Genomic DNA, 27,352 nt, shown 5'->3' with positions numbered 1-27,352 from the left:
GAGGTTATTGAAATTATTGGGGTCGGAGCCAGGTTTTTTCAAAATAGGAATAATGGCTGCAGTTTTGAAGAGTGTGGGAACAATTCCAGTAGTACGTGAAGAATAAATAATGACAGTTATGAGGGGGAGCAGAGAGGGAAGACAGGATTTAACTACAACTGTAGGGAAAGGATCAAGCTGACATGAAGAAGGCTTTGATTTGCTAATAAGTTCGGAAATGACAGATAAAAACAGTTGGGAGTTGAAAACAGGAGAGAGAGTAACTGTGTGAGAGAGGTACAGAAGAAGAAGAGCGAGGCAATGGAATAGGACACATGCTCTGGTGGATTTTACAAATTTTTTCACTAAAAAACATCATCAGAGAATTACAGGTGTCTGTTGAATAGAAGTGAGAGGGTAGGGAGGCTGAGGGTTGGAGAAATGTGTTCATTAAAGAGAACAGTGTTTTAGTGTTCCCTTCATTAGAACTGATTAGACCAGAGAAGTATGATGATTTTGCCTGAGCAATTACTTTCTTATAATGTAGTATATGAGTTTTGTGCATTTCTTTGTGGATAGTGAGACCAGATTTTCTATAGAGTCGCTCGAGTTGACGAGCTTTAGCTTTAATTAGCCTAAGTTCAGGAGTATACCAGGGAGCAGAATGAGAGGAAAAACCAAGCGGGTTTTCACTGGGGCAAGAGAGTTCAGGATATTGGTTAAACAGGTATTATAGTGAGCAGCGAGTTCATCAGGTGAAGAAGGATGGTCCAGGATCAAAATATTGTCGAGGCTGGAGGTGAGGGCATCCATGTTAATGTTTTTAATATTCCTAAATGAGATGAGACGTTATGGTTTGGTTTTGGACATACTGAGAGAAGTGTTAAATGAGAGGAGGAAATGGTCAGACACATGGAGATCATCAGCTGCACAGTTTGAAGGGATGAGACCAGAACAACAGATTAAATCCAGTGTGTGTCCTTTTGTGTGGGTAGGAAAATCGATGAATTGATCAAATCCGAAATTATCAAGGCAGGCGGAAAAGTCTTTGGTGAGAGGAAGATCACAGCGGTCCATGTGAACTTTGAAATCCCCCAGCAATATTACATTAGGTGACAGTGTAGATAGATGAGTGAGAAGAGAGGCAAAATCAGTTAGAAAATCCTTATGTGGTTTAGGAGGACGGTAGACTGTAGCGATGATGGTAGGAGAGGGTCCAGGCAGTTCACACGCTAGACACTCCAGTGAACTGTAAGCAGGCACAGCTACCAAGAGGACTTTCCAATTCTCGCGGTGAATTATTGCGAGACCTCCTCCTCGACCTACGCTACGTGGTTGACAGACGTAAACAAACCCGGGAGGTGTAGAATCGTTGAGTTGTGAAAAGTCATTGGGCTGTTGCCAGGTTTCTGTTAAACAGAGAAAGTCAAACTTACGGTCCGTGAGGAGATCTTGAATGAGATGACCTTTGCTCGTAAGTGAGCGGATGTTGAGAAGACCGAAGTTGACAGTGGTGGAGTCGCGTTTGGCAGTAGCATTAGCCGATCTAGCTAAGCGAACTAGCGTGCTGTGATTAGCACGCCGGCCAGTATTCCTGGGTGGACAGCGGGTGGTAGACCAGAAAGAGTGAATTGCTGTAGAACTGTCGACATGAAAATTCCGGCGAGATCCACGATGAATGTATCTTGGACGAGGTGGATAGACGATGTCCGGGTGCAAATACAGCACTGCTGGCGGAGGCACATAGTGGTAAAGGCGAAGCCGCAGGAGTTCAGCTGCGGTGTATTGGAGTAGACCTGCCACAGGTTGATACAGAGACAACAGGACAGTCCAGGCAAGTGAAAACCAGATGTATAACTGGCTCAACCACATTGTAAAACACTGAGTAGGTGGTGTGCCGACCTAGAATTGAATCGGCCAAAAGAAAGGAAACAACAACAATAATACTGGAGAGCAGCGGCAGCCAGACGCGCACAGCGTTCCCTCTCCCAGTACCTTTTTGATTCATTATTATAATGAATGCTGCTGCCTTCACTGAACACTTGAGCCTCGTAATCTAGATTCACTTGACACGTCGTGACTGCCGCAAGGGTCCGTGCGGCAAAAATGACGCAATTGCAATGGCTCCGCCCATGCGCGTTTGCCAAGCGCGCGGTTGCGTCGCAAGCCGAGGTTGTTCTCCTCTCAATTTTTGTGCGTGCGAAGTTACAAGGTAGAATTCATGCACTTGTACAGCACTTTGAAGGTCCATTTTCAGTATTTTCCAGCACCTTCAGCTTAATTTACATATTTATACAAATACACATACACTCAAATTTATTCCAAATAATTTTCTTTTTATCTCATTAAAAGTGATGGTATGGTACCGTGTTTGGTAACAGCAGAAGAGCAGCATAAGTGCTGCATAATATGCTTGTTGGCATTTTAATGTACATATATTGGCACCTTCCACACCTTCAACATCGAGTGATCGTGGCCGTGAGGGTGAGGAAGGAGACCATCCCAGTGTTTGCGTTTGGTGGAGTGAAAGTAAATTCCTATTGGATGAAGTGCCATCTCTCTAAAGAGGGTGAAATATTGGCCTTCGAAAATTCACCTTCGAACTCGAAGAAACACATCAATGTGTTTATATATAAATATAACGCACAGAAGACACTCCAGCTTGAGCTGTCAGTAAGCACTAGTTAGGTTAGATATCTTAGCTAACTAACCTAATTATGTTCATAACGTGCTGCAGTATTCACTTAACATTAGCTGGCAATAATAAAGGCGATGTCACGCTAAGTTGTGTTTTTAGCAACAGTAATCTGTGTCTCTTTTCATGCTGACTAATCATGTCCCCATTTTTATAGTGTAGTGTTTTTATAGGGTAAGGGCATTTATTGAGGGTAAACGCAGGGCAGTAGGCTCACCCTTAAAATCCGACGGATGGATGTTACGTCCAAAATACACCTCGTTTTCTCAGCTAAATTAAGGCGAACTTGTACTTCTGCCTCAAACCTACGACGTAGTGGAACATAGGTTATCTGTTTTTTGTGTACGAAGTGTTAAGCCCAGTTTTTTAAGTTGCTACTTGTTTGTACATACAGAACACTTTGTGGTCTTTGACATTTTTGATTTGTAAGTGATATATAAAAACAATTGATAATCAAACTTTGACGGCTTTCTTTAATTAATTCAAAACACAATACTTGTACTTTTTACTTTCAGTACTTGAGTAATAAATTTTAGAATAAACTACTTGCAATACTTAAGTACAAAAATGCTGAATACTTCTGTACTTCTACTTAAGTAAAGTTTTTAAAGAACACTTCAACTTCTACTCAAGTCAATTTTTTGATAGAATATTTGTACTTTTACTCAAGTATGGGTCTCTAATACTTTATACAACACTGCTGGTGACTGGGCTGGCCAGTCCTGGAGCACCTTGATCTTCTTCGCCTTGAGGAACTTTGATGTAGAGATAGATGTATAAGATGGAGCACCATCCTGCTGCAAAATTTGACCCCTTTTATGATTGGGAATGTAAGATGTAGCTAATACTTCTTGATATTTTAGGCTATTGAAATTGCCTTCCACCTTGCACACCGCCATACTGAATGTAACCCAGACCATGATCTTTCCACCACTAAACTTGACTGTTTTCTGGGTGAATCTTGGATCCATACGGGCTCCAGTAGGTCTCCTGGAGTATTTGCGGTGGTTGTGATGTAATTCAACTGAAGATTAATCCGAGAAATCCACCTTGTAAACTAGGATTGGGTGCATTATATGATAAGGCGACAAAACTTTTGTCTTGCCAATATCTGACTTTTCTGTGTTCATTAAATGTTCAATATTTCTGCAATAAAGCTAATTTATTTTTCGTAAATTAAATCTCATTTGGGAGGGTTTCAACTTTCATATGAGTCATTGGTAAAACCAATCGATGAATTTAAAGTCAGGTTATAAGCTTTTGTTTCCACAACATGCATAAGTGACAGAACTTATGTCAGGGACTGTATATAAACAAATAAATAATATCAGTGGTCGAACACTGGGGAGTCGGTACCATCTCTTTTAATGTGATAAAAAGAGACTTATTTCGAATTTTTTTCAACCATATGTGTATTTGTATAAATGTGTAACTTAATTAAGTTGAAGGTGCTAGAAAATTTTGAAAATGGACATTGAAAGGTCCGTACAGCATATGTATGTATAAGCTTTGATAAATCAATAAAACATCCATTGAGAAACGTTTAGGCTATTTAAACCAGTGTGGCTATTTAAACCAGTGTGGCTATTTAAACCGGTTTTCAGTGCAAACTGGTATTACCGCCCAGCACTACTTGGCGTGATCACTTCCTTTTTAGTTCGCACTGCCTGCCCATAACAGGTGCAAGGAGAGATCAAAATGAAGGATTTCTGAAGAAAACGAGCAAGCATTTGGCAGAAGCATTTTGTGTTCTTAACAGTTTGAAAACACACCGTTTGCTGAATGTGAAAACATATGCAGACAGCCATTATTTCATCACTACTGATACTGAACCATATGTGTATTTGTATAAATGTGTAACTTAATTAAGTTGAAGGTGCTAGAAAATTTTGAAAATGGACATTGAAAGTTCCGTACAGCATATGTATGTATAAGCTTTGATAAATCAATAAAACATAAGTTAAAAAAAAAAGAGAAAGTGCCTTACAAGTGCTAGAATTCCACCTTGTAAAGGTGTATGAACCCTGCAAACATAACGCGAGAACTCGCAACCGATTGCGTCATTTTTGCTGTGCGAACCCTCGTTCCAGTCGCGATACGTCAAGTATAAGTTAGCTTTATGGGTAGTGCAGCAGATTGCTCATTACCATCAGCCGCGACAGCTTTTGCTCTATAGCATTTGCTGTAAGTGACTGGTCCACGTCCAACCATATGTACTTCGTGACCACAGACACGGCTCCTTTCTTTGACAAAAGTTCCTTTGAGGCATCATCTTTTACTTCAATGTTTGGTAGAATTTCTGGTTCAGAATGTCCCTCGTTTTCAGCAAGCTAGATTTGCGCTCTGTGTGTGCTTATTGGCGCAGCAATGAAAAGCATCCATTGAGAAACGTTTAGGCTATTTAAACCAGTGTGGCTATTTAAACCAGTGTGGCTATTTAAACCGGTTTTCAGTGCAAACTGGTATTACCGCCCAGCACTACTTGGCGTGATCACTTCCTTTTTAGTTCGCACTGCCTGCCCATAACAGGTGCAAGGAGAGATCAAAATGAAGGATTTCTGAAGAAAACGAACAAGCATTTGGCAGAAGCATTTTGTGTTCTTAACAGTTTGAAAACACACCGTTTGCTGAATGTGAAAACATATGCAGACAGCCATTATTTCATCACTACTGATTGACAGCATTTACTACCAGCCATTATGTGGGAGGAATAAAAGCAGTGAGGTTCTTTAAGTTCTGCACAGCCAGTGGGGAAACGAGACAGACTGAGAATCCTTAGCCAAAGGTGACGCAGAGAAAAGCTTCACATATGTCACACAGCAAAGTCTGCCATCAAACTCACAGTTTTCTTCAGCATTTTCACTGCGTAGGCTTGCTGGGAGCCTTTCTGCCTGCATCGGAATACCACAGATGTGGCTCCCCTGGGGACAGAAGAACATCAACATCAGCAAACAGCAGAGCAGTATGTGTCACGTATGTCAATCAGAGCAGAGCAGTCATGTATGTGTCACATATGTCAATCAGAGCAGAGCAGTCATGTATGTGTCACGTATGTCAATCAGAGCAGAGCAGTCATGTATGTGTCACATATGTCAATCAGAGCAGAGCAGTCATGTATGTGTCACATATGTCAATCAGAGCAGTCATGTATGTGTCACATATGTCAATCAGAGCAGTCATGTATGTGTCACGTGTCAATCAGAGCAGAGCAGTCATGTATGTGTCACATATGTCAATCAGAGCAGTCATGTATGTGTCACATATGTCAATCAGAGCAGTCATGTATGTGTCACATGTGTCAATCAGAGCAGTCATGTATGTGTCACATGTGTCAATCAGAGCAGTCATGTATGTGTCACATGTGTCAATCAGAGCAGTCATGTATGTGTAACATATGTCAATCACAGCAGTCATGTATGTGTCACATGTGTCAATCAGAGCAGAGCAGTCATGTATGTGTCACATGTGTCAATCAGAGCAGAGCAGTCATGTATGTGTCACATGTGTCAATCAGAGCAGTCATGTATGTGTCACATATGTCAATCAGAGCAGTCATGTATGTGTCACATATGTCAATCAGAGCAGTCATGTATGTGTCACATATGTGTCAATCAGAGCAGTCATGTATGTGTCACATATGTCAATCAGAGCAGAGCAGTCATGTATGTGTCACATATGTCAATCAGAGCAGTCATGTATGTGTCACATATGTGTCAATCAGAGCAGTCATGTATGTGTCACATATGTCAATCAGAGCAGAGCAGTCATGTATGTGTCACATATGTCAATCAGAGCAGAGCAGTCATGTATGTGTCACATATGTCAATCAGAGCAGAGCAGTCATGTATGTGTCACATGTCAATCAGAGCAGAGCAGTTATGTATGTGTCACATATGTGTCAATCAGAGCAGAGCAGTCATGTATGTGTCACATATGTGTCATAATCAGAGCACAGTACCTTATTTGAACACATCACTTGGCACTGCAGGTACTATACTGATTATTTGCTGTTTGATTAAAACTAAATGACAGCCATTATTACAGTATGACTAACATTAACTAGAGTATTTTGAAGACTGGAACGATGAACGAATGCTTTGATACTATGATCCATTATGCATGAATGAAGTTTCACTTAGTCATATTTTATTCGGAAAAATATAGGCCTAATAAATGTTGCATAAATCCATGACCCATAAGACATGGACTCCAAATAGTCTTAAACTGAAGTATATTTACCATCTGCTGGGATAACCTAGATCGGGGTGCCCATTACGTCGAAGGAAGTGTCGGTCGATCGCGAAGGAATGTGGGTAGATCGCATAACATAAAAAAGTAGTGGATGAATGATAGGCTATCGTCCATCTGCACTGACGGTTGTATATATACACCGCCCCGGTAACAATTTACTAAAAAGATTTAGGAAACAAACTGTGCATGATATTCAGAATAATGCAAACAGAAAAAATCTCATTGGATATTGCACAAAGAAAATGTAAATGTAAATATTTCAAGATGAATCTTCATTCATATCTCAACCTGCTCTCCAAAGCAAGGGTTTCCGATCTCGAATCCTGAACAGCTACAGTTCATCCTAATATATTTCCATTCATTCAAGGACTACTGAACAGGTATTACTGCCAGAAAACACTAGTATGTAGTGTCTCCTCTGTAGTGTCTCCTCTGAGGAGACTCTGGTCATAGGAGACTCTATAGTCCGACACGTGAAAGTCGCTATTCCTGTAGGGGCTCCAGCGGTTACAGTCAGCTGTTTACCGGGAGCCAGAGCGCCGGACATTAGTGGCAACCTTAGACTGTTAGCCCATAAACGATTCTCTAGGATAGTTATACATGTAGGGGCCAACGATATACGTCTGCGGCAGTCAGAGGTGACTAAGGCTAATGTTAAAGAGGTGGTTAAATTAGCCCAGACGATGTCCGATGCCGTAATCTGCTCTGGCCCCATCCCAATGCGGCGCGGTGATGAGCAATACAGCAGGCTCACGTCGCTAAACCGCTGGATGTCCAAGTGGTGTTCAGAAAATCAAGTGGGCTTTATTAATAATTGGGAAGAGTTCGAGGGCAAGCCTGGTCTTTTAGGCAGGGACGGTGTCCACCCCACCCGGGATGGCGCTGCCCTGTTATCTTGCAGCATAGCCCGTAGTCTGTTAGTGGGCAGTGTAGCACTAGGAGCTGCTGACTGACCAGAGTCGCGACCAAGCCGCAGATTAACGGGCTAAACCGTCTGTCTGCGAGCTGCTTAGAGGCGTCACCAAGATCCCATAGGATTGAGACTGTGTCTGTGCCCCGGGCTAAATTAAATCATAAGAAAATAGTCCGCCCTAAGTTTTTAACTAATATTCAGACTTCACATCAAATTATTACAACCTATATGACCGATCTGAAAATTGGAATAATCAATATTCGATCGCTCAACTCAAAAGCAGTTTTTGTAAATGAACTTATAACAGACCAGAACATTGATATTCTATGTCTAACTGAAACGTGGGTTCAATCTGGTGATTATTTAACTCTAAACGAAGCCACTCCTGTGGGATATAGTTATATACATAGACCTAGACTGTCAGGCAGAGGAGGTGGAATATGTACAGTTGTGATCAAATTTATTCAACCCCCAATGCTGCGAAGGGTTTTATGGAATTCAGTGCACATTTGTAATTGTGTTCATAATGAAATCTTACAAGGACTTGTTAAAGAACTAAATGCAACTAAGATAGCATCAATTTTTTTTGTCATAAAGTATTAAATGGCCTTTTTGTGATTTCTTCATTGACACAATTATTCAACCCCTTTACGACTACCACTCCTAAGAACAGAGGTTCATTCCAGTGTTTTCCATCAGGTATTGAAAACATCTGTGGATGTCAACGAGCAGCAATCAAGCATGATAAGCACCAATTAGGCAGATTTAAAAGGACTGCGATACTCAGCTCCTTCTAGACATCTACTGGTGTGTTTCCAAGCATGGTGAAGGCAAGAGAATGGTCCCAGAAGACAAGAGAAGAGGTTATTGCTCTTCACAAGAATGGCAATGGATATAAAAAGATTGCGAAGTTGTTAAATATTCCAAGAGACACTATCGGAAGTATCATTCGCAAGTTCAAGTTAAAGGGCACAGTGGAAACGTTACCTGGTCGTGGCAGAAAGAAGATCCTGACCGCGACTGCTGTGCGCTACCTGAAGCGTAATGTGGAGAAAAATCCCCGCGTGACTGCTAAGGAACTGAAAAAAGACCTGTCAGATGTGGGCACTGAAGTTTCAGCTCAGACAATAAGGCGCGCACTGCATAACGAAGACCTCCATGCCAGAACGCCCAGACGCACCCCCTTGCTGACTCCAAAGAACAAGAAAAGTCGACTGCAGTATGCCAAAAGTCATGTGGACAAGCCACAAAGGTTTTGAAACAGTGTACTGTGGTCAGATGAAACTAAATTAGAACTGTTTGGGACAATGGACCAGCGCTATGTTTGGAGAAGGAAGAACCAGGCTTATGAACAAAAGAACACCTTGCCTACTGTGAAGCATGGCGGGGGGTCAATTATGCTTTGGGGCTGTTTTGCTTCTAATGGTACAGGAAAGCTTCAACGTGTGCAGGGTACCATGAATTCCCTTCAGTACCAGGAGATCTTGGAGGAAAATGTGATGGAGTCAGTCACAAACCTGCGGCTTGGGAGACGTTGGACCTTTCAACAGGACAATGATCCGAAGCACACATCCAAGTCCACTAGAGCATGGTTGAACATGAAAGGCTGGAACATTCTAGAGTGGCCATCGCAATCACCAGACTTAAATCCAATTGAGAACCTCTGGTGGGACCTAAAGAAGGCAGTTGCAGTGCGCAAGCCTAAGAATGTGACTGAACTGGAGGCTTTTGCCCATGAAGAATGGGCTAAGATACCCATAGGTCGCTGCAAGACACTTGTGTCAAGCTATGCTTCACGCTTGAAAGCTGTCATAACTGGAAAAGGATGTTGTACTAAGTACTAAAAAATAATGAATAAAATAAAACTGATAATGATGTGAGCACAGTAAAGACATTTGTGGTTATTCCATCATAAATATTATGTTATGTTTGACTAATTTATAAGTGCCTCTTTGATATAATTGTAAATAAGATGACTGAAATGATCAAAATCAATGTCAAACTGGCCAAAACACTTTATTTCAGTGGGGGTTGAATAAATTTGATCACAACTGTATAATCTATCGTGATTGTTTAGAAATTCATCAGAAATACTTAGATATCTCAAACTCATTTGAGATGCAGTCTATTAATGTAATTAGTCCATCTGAAAATAAAAGTACATTTTCCCTAACCAATGTATACAGACCACCAGGGCCTTACTCAGATTTCTTAAATGATTTCACCGATTTTGCAGCAAATTTAGCAGTATGTAGTGACAAAATAATAATGGTAGGAGACTTTAACATACACTTTGATAATGCGGAGGATCCACTGACAAGGGCTTTTACTTCTATATTGAACTCTGTCGGCATTAAACAAAACGTAGTAGGACCTACACATTATCGAAATCATACCCTAGATCTAATATTAACGCTGGGTATCGACGTAGATAATATAAACATACTCCCGCAAACCGTAGCAATCTCCGATCACTATTTAGTCAAATTCGATTTTCACCTTAATATAAATACCCGCCCGTCTCCTTGGCAGTGTATAAAGCGCTCGATAAATTCATCAACAGCAACACAGTTTATTGAAACCCTCCCTGACTTAACTGCTTTAGCCCACTCGCCATCTGATCCAGGAGAGTTAGATAGTCTAACCGACTACTTGGAGAATACCTGCAGATCAGCTCTAGATATAGTAGCTCCACTAAAATATAAAAAAGCTAGATCCAAAAAGCTCGCCCCGTGGTACACTGACCAAACTAGAAACTTAAAACAAATAGCACGTAAATTAGAGCGGAAATGGCGATCTACTAAATTGGAAGTATTCCACTGTGCCTGGAAGGATAGCATTATTGACTACAAACGGGCACTCACTAAAGCACGCTCAGCATACTTAGCCTCACTGATAGAGAAAAATAAAAACAATCCTAGATTTCTTTTTAATACTATTTCTAAACTTACAAAAAATCAAGCAGGCACAGAACCTCAGATTCCAGTAAACCTCACTAGTAATGTATTTATAGATTTCTTTGATAATAAAATAGAGAATATTAGACAAAATATAAAACCCTTTATTAGCAATACAACTGGTATGTCATCTGGTTTGGTTGATATTGATTTAAATTACATACCGGGAGAAAAACTTGATGCTTTTCATCCACTCCCAAAATCAGAATTGGAGAAAATAATTTCTTCCTTAAATTGTACTACCTGCACATTAGACTCAGTTCCCTCAAAGTTATTAAAAGAGGTATTACCAGCTGTAACTGAACCTCTTCTAACTATAGTTAACTCATCCATTACAATAGGTCACATGCCCAAATCATGCAAGTTAGCAATTATCAAACCTCTGATCAAGAAACCAAATCTTGATCCGACTGTGCTATCTAATTATAGACCCATTTCAAACACATCATTTATATCTAAGATCATAGAAAAAGCTGTTGCCCAGCAATTATGCCTATATCTGCATAGGAATAACATATTTGAAAAGTTCCAATCTGGTTTTAGGCCCCATCACAGTACTGAAACAGCATTAGTTAAAGTAACAAATGATCTCCTCCTTGCATCAGATAAAGGCTATGTATCGCTGTTAGTGCTTCTTGATCTTAGTGCAGCTTTCGACACAATTGATCATAGGATCTTGCTAGAAAGGTTAGAACGCTGGGTTGGAGTCTCAGGCACAGCCCTTTCATGGTTTCAGTCTTACTTAACAAATCGCTATCAGTTTGTAGAGCTCAGTAATATTTCATCCAAACGTACAATGGTTAAATATGGGGTCCCGCAAGGCTCCATCTTAGGACCACTATTATTTACATTATATATGCTACCATTGGGCACAGTAATAAACAAACATGGTGTCAATTTTCACTGCTATGCGGATGACACTCAACTTTACATATCAGCCAAACCCGATGACAAACTCAGTTTAGGAAAAATTGAGGCCTGTGTAAGAGATATTAAATGCTGGATGTCTCTAAACTTCCTACAATTAAATGAGGACAAAACAGAAGTTCTCCTTGTGGGCCCTAAGGCCGCAAGACAGAAAATTCCAAATTTAATGCTTAATCTTGCAGACTATCCCATTACACCTGGCACAGTAGCCAAAAACCTAGGCATCATACTCGACTCCGACCTATCATTTGATAAATATATAGATAATACTACTAGGATAGCTTTTCTACATCTCCGCAATATTGCCAAATTAAGAAATGCATTATCACAGGATGATGCAGAAAAATTGGTGCACGCCTTTGTTAGCTCTAGACTAGACTACTGCGATTCACTACTGTCAAATAGGAATCTAAATAAACTTCAAATAGTTCAAAATGCCGCAGCTAGAGTTCTGACCAGAACTAGAACATTTCAGCATATTAGACCAGTCCTATCAGCCCTGCATTGGCTCCCAGTTAAATTTCGTATTGATTTTTAAATTCTATTATTAGCATATAAAGCACTACACGGGCTTGCTCCTGAATACCTCCAGGAACTTATTTCCTACTATGAACCCCCACGTCAACTAAGATCACAGGGTGCTGGTCTGTTATTAGTTCCACAAATTAACAAGTTAACAGCAGGGGGAAGAGCCTTTTCTTATAAGGCCCCCCAGCTTTGGAATAATCTTCCTAAATGTGTCTGGGACTCTGACACTGTCACAATCTTTAAATCTAGGTTGAAAACCCACTTATTTAGTCTAGCGTTTGATAATTAATATCCCCCTTAGATAAAGGTACAGATCCAGGGGTTCATAGACAAAGGGTTTTATGGTAGACTGGGGTGCTGGTGCTGTCATCCTGTCACTGCTCGTAGTCACTCAAGTTTGTTGACGGTGCAGTGGATGGATGCCATTGTCTCAGAATGCCCCCAAGCCTATGTTACCTTCTGGTTCTGTCTTTTTTAGCTAGGCTGTAATAATTTAACTTAGTGCCGGAGTTGCTGCCACACTCCAGAAATGTTTATAATTTTACCTGTCCTGTACATGTCCTCATACAGAGCTAATTTTCCCTGTTTCATTTCTCCACATGGCTGCCCGCCTGCTTGAGGAATAATGAGATGAGGAGAGACAAGCGATCCATCCTGGGCCGGCCACCTCCTGCCTAACCGGATGCCTACACCATGATGGACATTATTACATCTTTTATATTCTGTCTAAATGGACATTATTGCATCTTTTACATTCTGTCTACATTCTGTCTATATTGTTGTTGTTGTCATGGTGACCGGTGTCGGCCAGAGGAGGATGGGCTCCCCCCCCCCCCGAGTCTTGGTTCCTCTCAAGGTTTCTTCCTCATGCAAAAAAACTAGGGAGTTTTTCCTTGCCACTGTCGCCTTTGGCTTGCTCACTGGGGGCTAGGACTCGGCACTTGTAAAGCTGCTTTGTGACAACAACTGTTGTAAAAAGCGCTATATAAATAAAATTTGATTTGATGATTTGATTTGTTACAAACTTCTTTGGCAGTTGTAGATCTCTGCTCAATTTCTTTGAAACAGTCAGAAAAAAAATACGTTTACTGCCATTGACCTGACAGCCTTTATATAATAGAACTAGGGGTGGGCATAGATTAATTTTTTTAATCTAGATTAATCTCACTGAAATCTTGAAATTAATCTAGATTAATCTATATTAAAATGGCTCATATGCGTGCTACCCAAGTAATGACTAAAAGTCAGTTTTTGAGATAGGGTTTCTTAATACAGAGGGTGCATTAGACCAGGGGCTCATCTCCTGTTTCCAAAATACATCAATGACTGCTTGAGAAAGCTGTTCTTGTACTTTGATACTTGAAGAAAAAAAACATGCTCAATAAAATGTAGGCTACTCGTGTTCAACGGTTTATTCAGTTAAACATGAATTTGTAAGCCTATACTGTACATTAAAAGGTGTTGATAACATGTTTATTCAGCTAAACATAATATTTGAAATGTAAGCCAACATTTAGTACATTTAACCTCACGGATGTAATTTGGGGGGGACTTTTCAAAAGCCGGTTTTGGTCCTCTGCAGTTTTAACGGTTAAAAAGAAATATTTAAATAGCGACGAATCTAGCGCTAGGACCATGCAGAAAACGACCGCTCTGAACTCCGCTCCGGTAACACTTTACGTTCCTAAAAATAAATTTTCTATGAAGCAAACCTGGCGACTTCGTGGCTGCATCCATGTAAAAACACTTACTATTTGTAATTCACAGGTTTGAAAACTCGTTCTCGCCCCTACTGTGCAATTTGGTTAGGAATACAGCCGAGCTAAACTATCAAGGTGAAAGTCATCATAGTTTGCTTACCCATTTTGACCCAGTTCCCAACCCAACTTTAAGAATAGATTAACGGCGATAATTTTTATATCGCCCGATAAGAGTATCAAATTAACGAATGCCGTTAACGGCCCACCACTAAATAGAACCTTCCACATTTTACACCTTTTGTCAGGGCTGGCTCTGTCATGACAGGAGTAGAAGGGGAGGCCCTGGCAGGTCCTGCTATGCAGCCTCATTTATATGGGCTGACCATACATATATCGCTTGCTTGGCGTGGTTCTGAGGAAAACAGAATGTTGGCATGTATCGACTCAGGGGTGGCGGCCAGTGTTATCGACACATCCTTGGCTAGGGATTTAGGTGTCCCTCTAGTGCGCCTGGAGACACCCCTCGCCGTGGCCAATGTCATGCCCTAAGTTCCAGGGAAGTAGCCAACCAGACACAGGGAACAAATCACTCTGAAGTGTACTCTGCACTTCATACACGCCTGATTCTTGGATTCCCCTGGCTTCAATGCCACAACCCCGAGACCGACTGGCTCGCCTGCACGATCAGGCATTGGGGGCCAGTTTGTAAGGAAATCTGTCTCAAACCTAACCCTGTGACTCCTACTAGGGATGCACCAATTCACATTTTTCACTTCCGATACCGATTCAGATATCTGAGGCTTATTATCGGCCGATACCGATCTTATAGAGTAAAACAGTGCAGAATCGACTTAAAACTTTTTTTTTTTTTTTTTTTTACACACAGACATACTGAATTACTGAAGTTTATTGAAACTCTGCACCACTTAAACACACGTAAAAACAATACAACTTGCATTTGTTCAGTCAGGGCAATTATGAATTGTATGTAAAATAAATAATACCAAAGAACCTGAAACTGACAAAAACAATAGGTTCACAACTTTGGTCAAACATGAAAAAAATAAACTGCAAGAAACCTTTGAAATGGTTCAAGAATTCTAAATATATAATATATAATTAATATATATAATATAATTTAAAATAAATAAGGAGATGAAATAAGAGAAACAGCAATATCTATGCGGCTAGTTTGCTAGTGCAGACATCACGCAGAGCACAAAGCATGTAACGGCCAGAAATATGTGTACTGTCTCTTTAAGGGAGTGAGTTGAGTGCGCATATGGAATATTGTTGTTTTTTTAGTAGCTTTCTGCCGTAGACCAACTCAGACCACTGCTCTTTATTTTATCTTTAATTTATTTCTGTAAGTATCGCATTCAATGAGCTTTGGACAACTCACCAGTTCATGTATGAACAGTGAAGTAGTGCTGGAGCCCAGGTTTATTTTGGTCAACTAGCAAATAAACGGACTAAGTGTAATACCACCAGCGCAAGTACGAGTCAGTGATTCACCTCTCCTCTGTGTGCTCTGTCGCCTGTTAACTGTCCAAGTTCACTTCTATCCAGGACAGAGTGGATATTTAAGGTTGAACTAACTCCAAAGAGCATTACAAGCATAGAAATATAGCCGCAAGCGGCGATAGGCGGGCTCACACACCAATAGGCATTTTGGCCTCAATAGGCAAAAGGAAGCCCAAAAGGTCCTTTAGACCTAAAAGTGAAAAGAAGCTGTTTGGGTTTGGCCAGTGTGTGCTATACAGATGTAGAGTGTGTGATGACATCTGCATGTGTCAGAAAGTGAGACACAGAAATAGCACATCTGGCTAGGGCTGCATCTATGTGAACAATGTAGGAAGGCCTGCATGTGTCTATACATGATTGGGCCTGTATATCACCGACAGAGAGAGATTGAGGGAGCCAGAGACTATGCTTTGTTAATTCACTCTTTACACATCTAGCATGCCTAACATGACTGCCCGTGTATTCAAAGTATGAATGTAGTCATACATGACTGACATGACTGGCATGACTGGAATGACATTACTGCCATGACGAACAAAATTAACATGAATGATATGACTGACATAACTGGCATGACTGTAATGATTTGATGATTTGACTGACATGACTGGACTGAAATGATTGGCATGACACGACTTACATGACTGGCAGAACATCACTGGCATGACTGACATCACTGACATGACTGATATAACTGACATGACTGGACTGACATGACTGATGTAACTGACATGACTGGCATGTCTGATATGACTGACATCACTGGCATGACTGACATACTATACATATACTATAGATATGCATACAAACTATACATACATTTAGGTAGAAGTGTGTGTGTGTGTGTGTGTGTGTGTGTGTGTGTGTGAGTGTGTGTGGTAGTGTATGTACTCAAACTATGACAACATATACTAATACATACATAAGTATACATAGAAACTATACATACATATAGGTATAAAGGTGTGTGTGTATGTGTGTTTGTGTGAGAGAGAGACAAAAAAGAAGCCAAATATCAGTTTGTATGAGCATGTGTTAGTCACTGAGATATGGGTGGGTATGGCTAGGGAAGTGTCATTGTGAATGCTATAGGAAAGCCTGCTTGCGCCTGTATGTGTGTGTGCCTGTTTAATAGACACAGAGAGATCTAGGTAGCCAGAGCAATGTTTACTTAGGGCACAGAGATGGGAGGGGGAATGTGGGTGAGAGTGTGAGAGAGACTGAGAGTGTGTGAGTTTCAGCCTGCGTGCGTGTGAGAAGGAGAAGGTGACAGAGGGACTTTACATGCATTTTTATGCATTGTATATAATACTGCACTGTAGAGCCATACGATAACCGATTTAGATGAAACTTGACAAATTTGTTCAGGATGGGATTCTGAATGGGCTTGTGCATTTTGGTCAGAATTGGATAAAATATGAAAGAGCTTCAAGAATATGAATATTATGTATGTGTATCGATGCTGTCCATTAAAAAAATATTTAGCAGGTATAAGTGTCCTAAAATCCAAAATCTTTGGATTGTTTTTTGATTTCACACTCTGTAGAGTATTATAAGACTTTGCTTGACATGATAGTATGAAAATCCTAGGAGGAGTATGAAAAGTGATGATTTCAAACTATTATTAACTGTAAATAACTGTGCATTTTTTAATAGGACATGTAATGGGAAAGTTGTTCGCACTACTGCAAGAAATCAAAAGAGTCCAATTGCATGTTTCCAAGTGGAATTATGTAGGGGTTATAAATGTGTGCCATATTTAAAATGTGCCATATTTTGTCAATTGTGATTTTTACACCCCAATCGAAATTTTGTCCTCCGCTTTTAACCCATCTGTGCAGTCAGAACACACACACACACACTAGTGATTACTAGGGGGCTGTGGATCAAACGTACCCAGAGCGGTGGGCAGCCCTAGCCCGGTGCCCGGGGAGCAGTTGGGGTTAGGTGCCTTGCTCAAGGGCACCTCAGTCATGGCCTGTCTGGGAATCGAACCCACGACCCTCCGGTCACAAGACCAGTTCCCTAACCGCCAGGCCATGACTGCCCATATACTTGCTTTTTTTGCAATAGCGCCCCCCAGTGGCCAATCAACACCCGGCTGGATTATGTCATAGGGGGCGTGCACTTGTCCACACCCAAGAGGTTTCGTGCAGATCAACCAATGGTAAGCCTGTCAAACGCGTGCCGATCACTGATTGGCCGATTACGTCAGCCATTTTGGAAGTATGGCATCTGAGTGCATGGGGCAAATTTTTGCATGTTATAGCGCCCCCTAGCAGGTGAGGTATGGCAACCTCTGAGAGCTGCCCCAGACCCTCACAGGGAAGCTGTCTGTGAAGTGCCATCTCATTACATGCAAGTTTTCTTAAGTTAAGGCCCATTCACACCCTACGGTAATTACGGATACGGACCCTTTCGTCCGGTTCCGGAGGTCGTTTCATCCGTCAGTGGGTCCGTTGCCAGAGCGCTTACGAATCCGTAGCAACGGAGCAATATAAACAGGAAATCAGGGGGCAGTAGAGAGTCAGAAGCATCGGACGTACACCAATTCGGGAAAATCAATGAAGAAGAGTACTGGACTTTAAAAAATGACGCTCGAGTTAGAAGAGAAACTTTGCGAGTTGGTTAGAGGCTACATTCTGCTATGGTGCCAGGTCATCGCGATAAACAGCGATGCAAAAACAGCTGGGAGGAGATTGCTGGTGCGCTGGTGCGCCGGTGCCGGAAATTTGACTATACTGCCCTCTAGAGGATGTATTAAAAAAAATCATAACAACGTTGGAACCGGAAAGAGGTATAGTGGCCCCCTACGGAGGCTACGTTTGGTACGGACGGACAAAATTCGTCCGTGTCCGGAGGTATAAAGCAGGCTTTAGAGCTCCATATGCGCAAAATTTACTATTGAATTTATGCCCCCTCATTTGATTGGCTTATACTGACTAGGTAGTGAAGCATTTTTGTTGGATACATTTTAAAGTTCAGACTCTTCTGAACGTTTTGATACCACATATGTGCATGTATGTGAAAAATCCAGGGACTAGTTCGCACTCAAAGATGTGTGCGATTTTGCACATTATGCAAATTAACTCTAAATCTAAGTGGGCGGAGCTTAATGGTTGTATATTAATTGTCCTATTGAATTTAGTCAAGGAATGTATAGGAACTGGAATTTTGGTTCTAGGACCTACAGTGTAGGAGATATGGACAAAAAGTCAATATGGTCTGCTATAGCGCCACCATCAGGCCAATTTGGGTCCCTGTATGGGAATCTGGTCCTTGGAGTTAACTGAACCTTTTTGCCAAGTTTGGGGTTTCTAGGCATTACGGTCTAGGCTGCACAATATGTTTTAGGTCAAAAAATGGGAAAAAGAATAAGAAGAAGAAAGAAAAATCCTAACAAATACAATACAGTTTAAAATAAAATATTAAAATAATATTAAAATATTATATGCCAATGAATAAGGATTTTTTGAAAAAGCAGTTTTCACGGTCAGTTGAAATGAGTAGTTCGGAAATGTGACAGAACAGAGGCGGCCGAAGGCGAGGGTACAGTGGATAACATAGCCCGGAGCTCCTGGAGCTCTTGTTGTTGCTTTCACAGTGCACACCCCTGATGGGCGAGTACCTCAAGCGGAGATGGTTCCTTGCCTCCGGTCGCTCCAGGCTGCACATTCTGTGACATCTGTAAGACGGGAACAGAGGCGGCCGGAGGCGAGGGTTGCAACTGAGGAAGTTTATTCTCCATCACACAAAACGAGGCAAAAGATAAGCACTGCAGACAACAACGGAGTAATACTCTAAGTGGACTAGGCACTCAAACGGCAGCGTAGCGAGGTCCAGCTTCCAACAGCCAGCGAGGCAATGTGAAGCACTGGACCGAATGACCTGCGGGAATAAAAAGGTGCACAACATAATAGGAAACAGGTGCTAGTACTCCAGAGACCTTGATGGTGGGAGTGGTGTAGTGCTCGGGGGCGTGTGTGGTGTGTGGTTACGAACGGGCACACGCGCCCTCTGGTGGCGACCCGGCCTCCCCACCGTGACAGAAAGGTGTTTAACTTTTGATATTTATTGCACATCCACAGACCAGTGCAGGATAAAATTCTTTAAAATCCCAAATGTTTGTAAAAAAAAAAACAACAAAAAAAGCAAAACTACTATCTATCAAATTTAATTAAATCTCTCAACCTGAAACAACTGGTTTGTTTACAACAGAAGTAACAATAAAACCTCTATTCTTAATTAAATAAATCAAATACCCAGTCTGGTAGACATTCAGGAACTTCCAAGTATTTTCTTAAATAATGTTTATATCGCCACCTTGAAAATGCTAATTTTGCTTCGGCTTGCTTCTGACTCGCCATTTCTACCTCTTCTCCATTTGTGTCTGTCACTGGCGTGCTTCGGCACGAGTGTAAAAACACTGGCTCTGATTGGCTACCATAACGCTTCCTTAGCCAATCGCTTACTGACTTGTTAAGTTAAACAGGTGTTACACCGAGAACTGTGACCTATCGAGATCTGTTACTCCTCACTAGCCTGGGCAGCGGCCCGCTCGGATTACTGTTAGTATATCAATATATAGTAACGCACCGCTTTTAATGACCAGTAACGTCAACAGCGTTGTAACGACAGGAAAAGTAATAAATTATATTATCCTGTTACTGACAAAATGACGCCATTACCTAACGCCGTTATTTTTTACGGCGTTATTCGCAACACTGGATATTAATATCGGAATCGGTGCATCCCTAAATCCTACTGAGAACCCCCAGGTCCTTACTCGGGTGCCTGTTGATTATCACAACCTAGGGGAGGTGTTTATCAAACAAAAAACCAGCTTCCTCCCTCCTCATCGGTTGTTTGATATCACTATTGACCTGCTACCAGTCTAGTCCTCTGAGGGGGCCCCTTTTATCTCTGGCTGCTCCAGAACGTAAGGCCTTGGATGCCTACATTCAGGAGTCTTTAGCTGCGGGGTTCATTCGTACATCTACCTTCCCCTGCCGGCGCTGGGTTCTTCTTCGTAGGAAAAAAGGACAGGGGTTTAAGGCCATGCATTGATTGGTTGAACAAAATAACTATAAAGGATCGCCATCCTCTTCTGCTCATGGCGACCGCCTTCGAGGCACTACAACAGGCCACCATATTCACTAAGTTGGACTTACATAGTACCTTCTATTCCCATCGCTTGACCTCGGCCGAATGTAATTATGATGTCAGGGACAAGGAGCTGCTGGCGGTGAAATTGGCATTGGAGGAGACATTGGCTGGAGGGGGCCAAACATCCGTTGCTATTGTGGACGGATCACAAAAATCTGGCCTGCATCCAGCAAGCCAAGAGACTCAACCCCAGACAAGCTAGGAGGTCATTGTTCTTCAGGCAATTCGACTTCACCCTTCCTACCTGCCTGGGGTCAAAAAAACATCAAGCCTGACACCCTCTCCCATCAGTGGGAGTCACCACCCAACCACTCAGCACCCACCACGGGTGAGACATTGAGGCAGCCGTAAAACAGTCCCTGGCCAGTGACTCGTGTCCGCATGGGGAACCGCCTGGATGGTTATTCGTTCCCCCACACTTATGTAAGAGGGTTATGGAATGGGAATCACAATTTGCACCCCATCCTGGATCTTGGCCATGGTTTCTCTCTGGACATGGTGTCCAATAAGGGCCCACAGTTCACGAGCCAGTTCTGGAGTGCCTTTCTGGGTCTCTCTTCTGGGTTCCACCCCCAGACTAACGGCCAGACGGAATGGATTAATCAGGACCTGGAGCAGACCCTTAGGTGTTTGGCCTCCTCTAATAACTCCTTCTGGGCCGACCATCTCCTCTGGACGCAGTAAGGCCATAACACATTGTGGCACTACGCCCTGGGGATGTTACCATTTGAGTGCCTCTATGGGTATGCTCCGCCCATGCTTGCTTACCAGGAGTACCTGGTGGTACCTAGTTCCCTGCCATGTCTTTCCACCCCGGGCAGAGGGTCTGGTTGTCGGCCAAGGACCTGCCGGTCCGTGGGGCAACCAGGAAGCTGGCCCTTTGTTACCTGGGCCCATTCAAAGTAGTTAGACGCATAAATCCAGTGTCTTACCGTCCATCACTTCCTCCGTCATTCAGGGTCTTTCTGCTGTTTCTGATGTCTCGCAGCTCCAGCCCGTTCTGTGCGGTCTGCTCCGCGCCCAGGCTCCACCTGCTCCCCGTATTATTGATGGGGCTCCGGGCCTATACTGTCTGCCGCCTCCTGGACATTCGTGGAGTCCAGGTCGTGACTAGTACCTTGTGGACTGGGAAGGGTACAGTCCTGAGGAGTGGTAGTGGATTCTGACGACCCGTATCTTGGACCCCACCCTGATCCGTGACTTTCATCGCGACAGGGCGATTGCCCTTGGCCTGCGAGGTCTTGGGCCAAGAGGGGGGGGGGGGGGGGGGGGGGGGGGGCTCTGTCAGGGCTGGTTCCAGGGTGGTTCCTCCTCCCACCACAGGGAGGAGCTCATGAGCCAGCTCCAGGCAAAGCTCCCGTAATCAGCAGTGATGTTCCACAGCTGTCTTACTTCCTAGTTAAGGAAGATAGCTGTGGCATCTCACTGCTGAATCGTTAAGTCACTAGTTGCGTTCTTGGCCTTTCATCAAAACGCTCTCTTCCTCTGAGTCTCTGTTTATTCGAGTGCTTGGGTTCCCCCATGTCTCTACAACCTCGCGGTGAATTCCACTATCAAATCCTACCACATCACACCTTTGACACACACAGCAATGGTACTTAGGAGGCTCCATTAGTGGAATTTGGCAAAGTATATTGGCCTGGCCACTAAAATGACCAAACGCTTTGCAAAGATAAGTGAAGTTAGTCCTCTTCCCAGAGACATTTGCTTTTGTTCTCTTATCAGACCAAATGTGCACAAACACAAAATTAGAACATCTTGTAACAATCAAACCTCATTTAAGTAAAAAATAATTTCCACTGTGACTTACAACAGCAAAATGTTATACGGAGTTCTGAGATTTGTGACTAGTGGAAATGGTCTGTGATCAACTTGCCAGAAGAAATGGTTGAAAAGAAAAATCTCACTCTTACTGCACTATTCTTACTTGTTATCCAAGGGTTCAAGCTACATGTTGAAATAATTTGTATAATTTCATAGTGCAAAGTACTACTGTCAGAAAAAAATTACTACCAGTTATGCAAGATTAAACATACAAATTACAATTAAATGTTAATTCCCTAATCATTCAATTTGGTTTGCTTTGAATTTCCAGTTAATTAATTATAGTGTAGGATTTTAGATGCTAAGAAGAATGAGACATCTTCTCATTTGTCCTCATCATAGGAAAACAGGATAATGGTCTTTTCCTTAATTTACATCTGCATTTGTCATTTAGTCAAAGGACATACACCTCTGCCATATAAATGTAAAGGCTAAACTTGGGTATATATTTATCACTGACTCTCCAACCAAATTCAATCTTATTGTTGATGACTACACTACATTCACAGTGGCTTAGCACAGTAGGTAACTGATTGATACACTGTGATGGTAGCCAGATAGATAATTAATTTCCCAGTTTCAGCATTCTGTACACTAAAAACATCTCTGACAGAGGATGTCTGCAGGAGTGTGTGTTACACAAGCTGCTCGTTTCTGCTTTCTACTTGCCCAGCATTATATAATCACAGCAGGAAGAACAAAAGACGGAGAGAGAGAGCAACTCTTTGAGGACTAAGGAAAGTTTCATTACAGATTCAGCTCACTTTGCCGTCTTCAGGAGTGCTGTACATTTGGCACCACCGGTGAAACTTCAGTTTTCCCTTCCTTCCCAAGTAATTCTTCAGCTACTGCTCCAAGATATGTGAAATTGTCACATTTCAGACAAAATCTACAATGTCAAATCAGAAAACCATTCACATTGTGATCAGTAACTAACTGTCCAATAGATTTGGTATATGATGAATATCACAGATTAACTGGAGGCCTAAATTAACTTAAGTTTCAAAGGATATAAACTGTCTCAAGCTGCACTCACAGCAAGCTCCATTTTGCCACATTTCTGAAGGTTTCTGCTAGCTGTGTTGCTCCATACGGGAAGGGTTTGCTCTAATTTCTAATGATTCTGCACACTTTCCTCTCTTAAAAGAGACATCTTGGATAATAATTGTAATCAAATCTGCCATCAGACCTCCTAAAACCTATTCCGTTATCTACAAAACTTCATCTCGATAGCATCAAATGAGTATTTGGCATTCCATAAAAACAAATGAATCAGTTCAATTTACATTTGTCATATTCATCCAGTGTTTTGCTCGGCATTGCCGGCATATCGTTTTTGTCAAGGGAAAAAAGAAAACCATTTTGTAGCCTTTCAACAACAGTTCATAGCCTCTGATCAATAGCTTTTCAGACCTAAACAAGTAATGCCCAGGACAGCCATTATGAAGCTCTACTTGCATCTCATCAACAACAAGACATTTTATAGCACATTATTCACTAATTGAGGTAACATGTCAATATGTTTTAGAGTCATTCTGGTTTTTGGTCTCTGATAAAAACTGAAAGGTGAAGATTAAGTACTCACTTGATACTGTGGGTAGCCTTTTTATAATTGATAAGAACTTAGTAGTGGATTTCTGTAAAACTAATTCATTATATTTGCATGTCAGGTGATTTAAATGTTCCGTAATTATTACAATGAGAGAAAGACTCACAAATAACACCAATAAACTAGAGCTCAGCAAGAAATACTTATTTGTGTTTTCCTGTTGTATTGCCTTAACATTTATTATGAAACATTACGATGCCTTGGCCATTAAACTTTAGTGCTGCAATTGTCAAACTTTGCAGTGTCCCAAAGAAGCCTTTGGTTCTATAACCCTGTTACAACCCTGGAGACAAATGGATAGGTGCCAACACAGTGCCTTTATTTATCACACTGAATCACTGGTGTCTGGGAGTACTGTCATACATCACAATATGCTCAGCCAAAAATACAATGGGATGCAAAAGTTTGGGCACCTTTGTTAATTTTCCTGATTTACCTTTATAAATTATTGAATGTTTGGATTTTAAAAATCAGTTAAATATGCCTATATCATATAGGGGACAAACAGTGATATCTGAGAGGTGAAATTAAGTTTATATGATTTACATAAAGTGTCCAATAATTGTCTAAACAAAAAATAGGCAGGTGCATAAGTTTGGGCACTGTTGTCATTTTATTGATTTCAAAACCTTTAGAACTAATTATTGGAACTGAAATTTGGTTTGGTAAGTTCAGTGACCCTTGACCTCCATACACAGGTGACTTCAACTATGAGAAAGGGTAGTTAAGGGTGGCAATTGTATGTTTTTCTCCTCTTTGCATCTTTCTGAAGAGTTGCAGCATGGGAGATTCAAAACAACTTTCAATTGACCTGAAAACAAAGATTGTTCACCGTCATGGTTTAGGGGAAGAATACAGAAAGCTATGTCAGAGATTTCAGCTTTCAGTCTCCAGTGTGAGAAACATTGTGAGAAAATGGAAGAAGACAGGTACAGTTCAAGTCAAGGCTTGAAGAGGCAGACCAAGCAAAACATCGAAACAGAAGCGAAGGATGTTGACAACAGTCAGAGTCAACCCACAGACCAGCACCAAAGACCTACAACATCATCTTGCTACTGATGGAGTCACTGTGCATCGTTCAACTATTCGGCGAACTTTACACAAGGAGATGCTGTATGGGAGAGTGATGCAGAGGAAGCATTTTCTCCACCCACATCACAAACAGAGCTGCTTGAGGTATGCTAAAGCACATTTGGACGAGCCAGCTTCATTTTGGAGGAAGGTGCTGTGGATTGATGAAACTAAAATAGAGTTATTTGGCCATAACAAGGGCCGTTATGCATGGAGGAAAAAGAACACATCACTCCAAGAAAAACACCTGCTACCTACAGTAAAATTTCATGGTGGTTCCATCATGCTGTGGGGCTGTGTGACCAGTACAGGGACTGGGAATCTTGTTAAAGTTGAGGGACCCATGGATTCCAGTCAATATCAGCAGATTCTGGAGGCCAATGTCCAGGAATCAGTGACAAAGCTGAAGCTACGCCAGGGCTGGATCTTCTAACAGGACAACAACCCTAAATACTGCTCAACATCTACTAAGACATTCATGCAGAGGAACAAGTATAACATTCTGGAATGGCCATCTCAGTCCCCAGACCTGAATATTATTGAAAATCTGTGGTGTCGCTTAAAGAGAGCTGTCCATGCTCGGAAACCATCAAACCTGAATGAACTAGAGATGTTTTGTAAAGAAGAATGGTCTAAAATACCCTCAGCCACAATCCAGACTCTCATTAGAAGCTATAGGAAGCGTTTAGAGGCTGTTATTTCTGCGAAAGGAGGACCTACAAAATATTAAGTTAAGGGTTTTTTTGGGTGCCCAAACTTATGCACCTGCCTATTTTTGTTTAGATCAGGAAAATTAACAAAGGTGCTCAAACTTTCGCGTCCCATTATATTTTTGGCTGAGCATATTGTGATGTATGACAGTACAGTCACAGAAGGAGCCATGCAGGGGCTACATTTAAAAAATTAAAATATAAATGCTAATAATGATAGGGAAGAGAGGAGAAAACGTTTTTAAAAAAATAAATAAGTACGTTTTCATGCAAATTTTCAGTTGGCAAAATAAAATCAGTAAAAATAAAAAATACACAGAGCTATAGATTATTAATCCTTCTCACAATAAGAGGGTTTTTAACGATGCGTAATAAATGATTAAATCCAAAGCTCAGACTACTATTCATTTCTGTTGAATAACAAATATCAACACGTTAGGATTTTTTTTTTGTCATCAAGCTGCAGTTTGGAAGGCGATGCACGAACGCTCTATGGATGATAACTGATAACACAAAGCACAGTATCACTAAGACTCACCGTCCCAATTCGGACTCGAGCTCGTAGAAGTCCGCGAACGTCTCTTTATTTGAGCCATCAATCCAATATTCTGGAGCTGTCCCTGATCTGGATGTGATCATACTGACTTTGAGCATCTCAATTGCCTCTGCTCAAATTGTCGGTTTTGCGAGCTGTTGTCCCAGCAGTCTTGCACGGTTAAAAATTCCGTTTCAAAATGTAGAGCACCGGGTTGCTTACCTAAAGGAGGGGTACAGAAAACAGACATTGGCTAGAAATGCGCATCCACGGTACCAAAATGGAAGGTTTGGATTTTGCGTGAAGACAAACACATACCTGTGAATGTATTCCTGAGGTGAACCGTGTGGCTACAGACCTAACTAGACATCCATTGCGGCCGTGTGCTTATCACCGTTACCATCGCTCTCACACAAGCCAGGGGCCAAGACGGCTTGGCCTCGTTGGTAGGCTGGTTTCTACTGGGTCTTACCGTCACCAATGTAACGTGTGTTCAGGAGACGTCACAATACCATAATTACATAACACTTGTACTTCATTACACCATCAAGTCAAGCTAACTGTACATTATTTTCAGTGTCACGATTTCCCCCAGAAGCCTAAGCCTTATATAGCATTATAAGCAACAAAATATCTTATCACTAAACGTTGCATTTTTTGTTTATAAACAGTAAAGAACGAAGACTTTCATTCCAAGGTTAGGATTTTGAGCATGGAAAGTGTCTGCCATGGCTTTATTTTATGGTAAAGTATTTCTTTTGGTTACCAAATCACACAAAAATACTGAAAAAAATAGAAGAATATTTCTTCCAATAAACACCATTGAGAGCAGGTTTGAAAAGCAATCCCTATTCTGGCCTGCATGACTGGTCATTCTTTAAGGCTCAAGCACAGTGGGTCTGCTCTCCCATGTGGTGAGATCCATCTGTTCCAAACCTGCTCAGTACCAAACAAGTACAACCT

General features: G+C 41.6%; 1 protein-coding gene across 5 annotated transcripts in view; it reads right to left on the bottom strand.

Moving 5' to 3' along the window:
• The window catches only part of camk4 (calcium/calmodulin-dependent protein kinase IV), a 178,167-nt gene extending 151,304 nt beyond the window's left edge, over positions 1–26,863 (bottom strand). For 3 of the 5 annotated variants that reach the window (XM_076988354.1, XM_076988355.1, XM_076988356.1), the window contains exons 1-3: positions 26,708–26,863; positions 26,393–26,611; positions 5,517–5,595 (exon numbers count right to left, since the gene is read on the bottom strand). In XM_076988354.1, the coding sequence (XP_076844469.1) occupies positions 5,517–5,595; positions 26,393–26,508 (195 nt within the window). In that variant the 5' untranslated portion in view covers positions 26,509–26,611; positions 26,708–26,863. Of the gene's footprint in view, positions 1–5,516; positions 5,596–23,228; positions 23,354–26,392; positions 26,612–26,707 lie in introns of all 5 variants that reach the window. The other 2 variants (XM_076988357.1, XM_076988359.1) reach the window with 2 other exon arrangements.
• Between the last annotated feature and the right edge of the window lie 489 nt (positions 26,864–27,352).

This window comes from Brachyhypopomus gauderio, unplaced genomic scaffold (assembly GCF_052324685.1).
Source record: "Brachyhypopomus gauderio isolate BG-103 unplaced genomic scaffold, BGAUD_0.2 sc61, whole genome shotgun sequence".
Taxonomy (NCBI): Eukaryota; Metazoa; Chordata; class Actinopteri; order Gymnotiformes; family Hypopomidae; genus Brachyhypopomus; species Brachyhypopomus gauderio.
The sequence above is the reverse complement of the archived record's forward strand: the minus strand, read 5'-3'. Positions and strand labels throughout refer to the sequence as shown.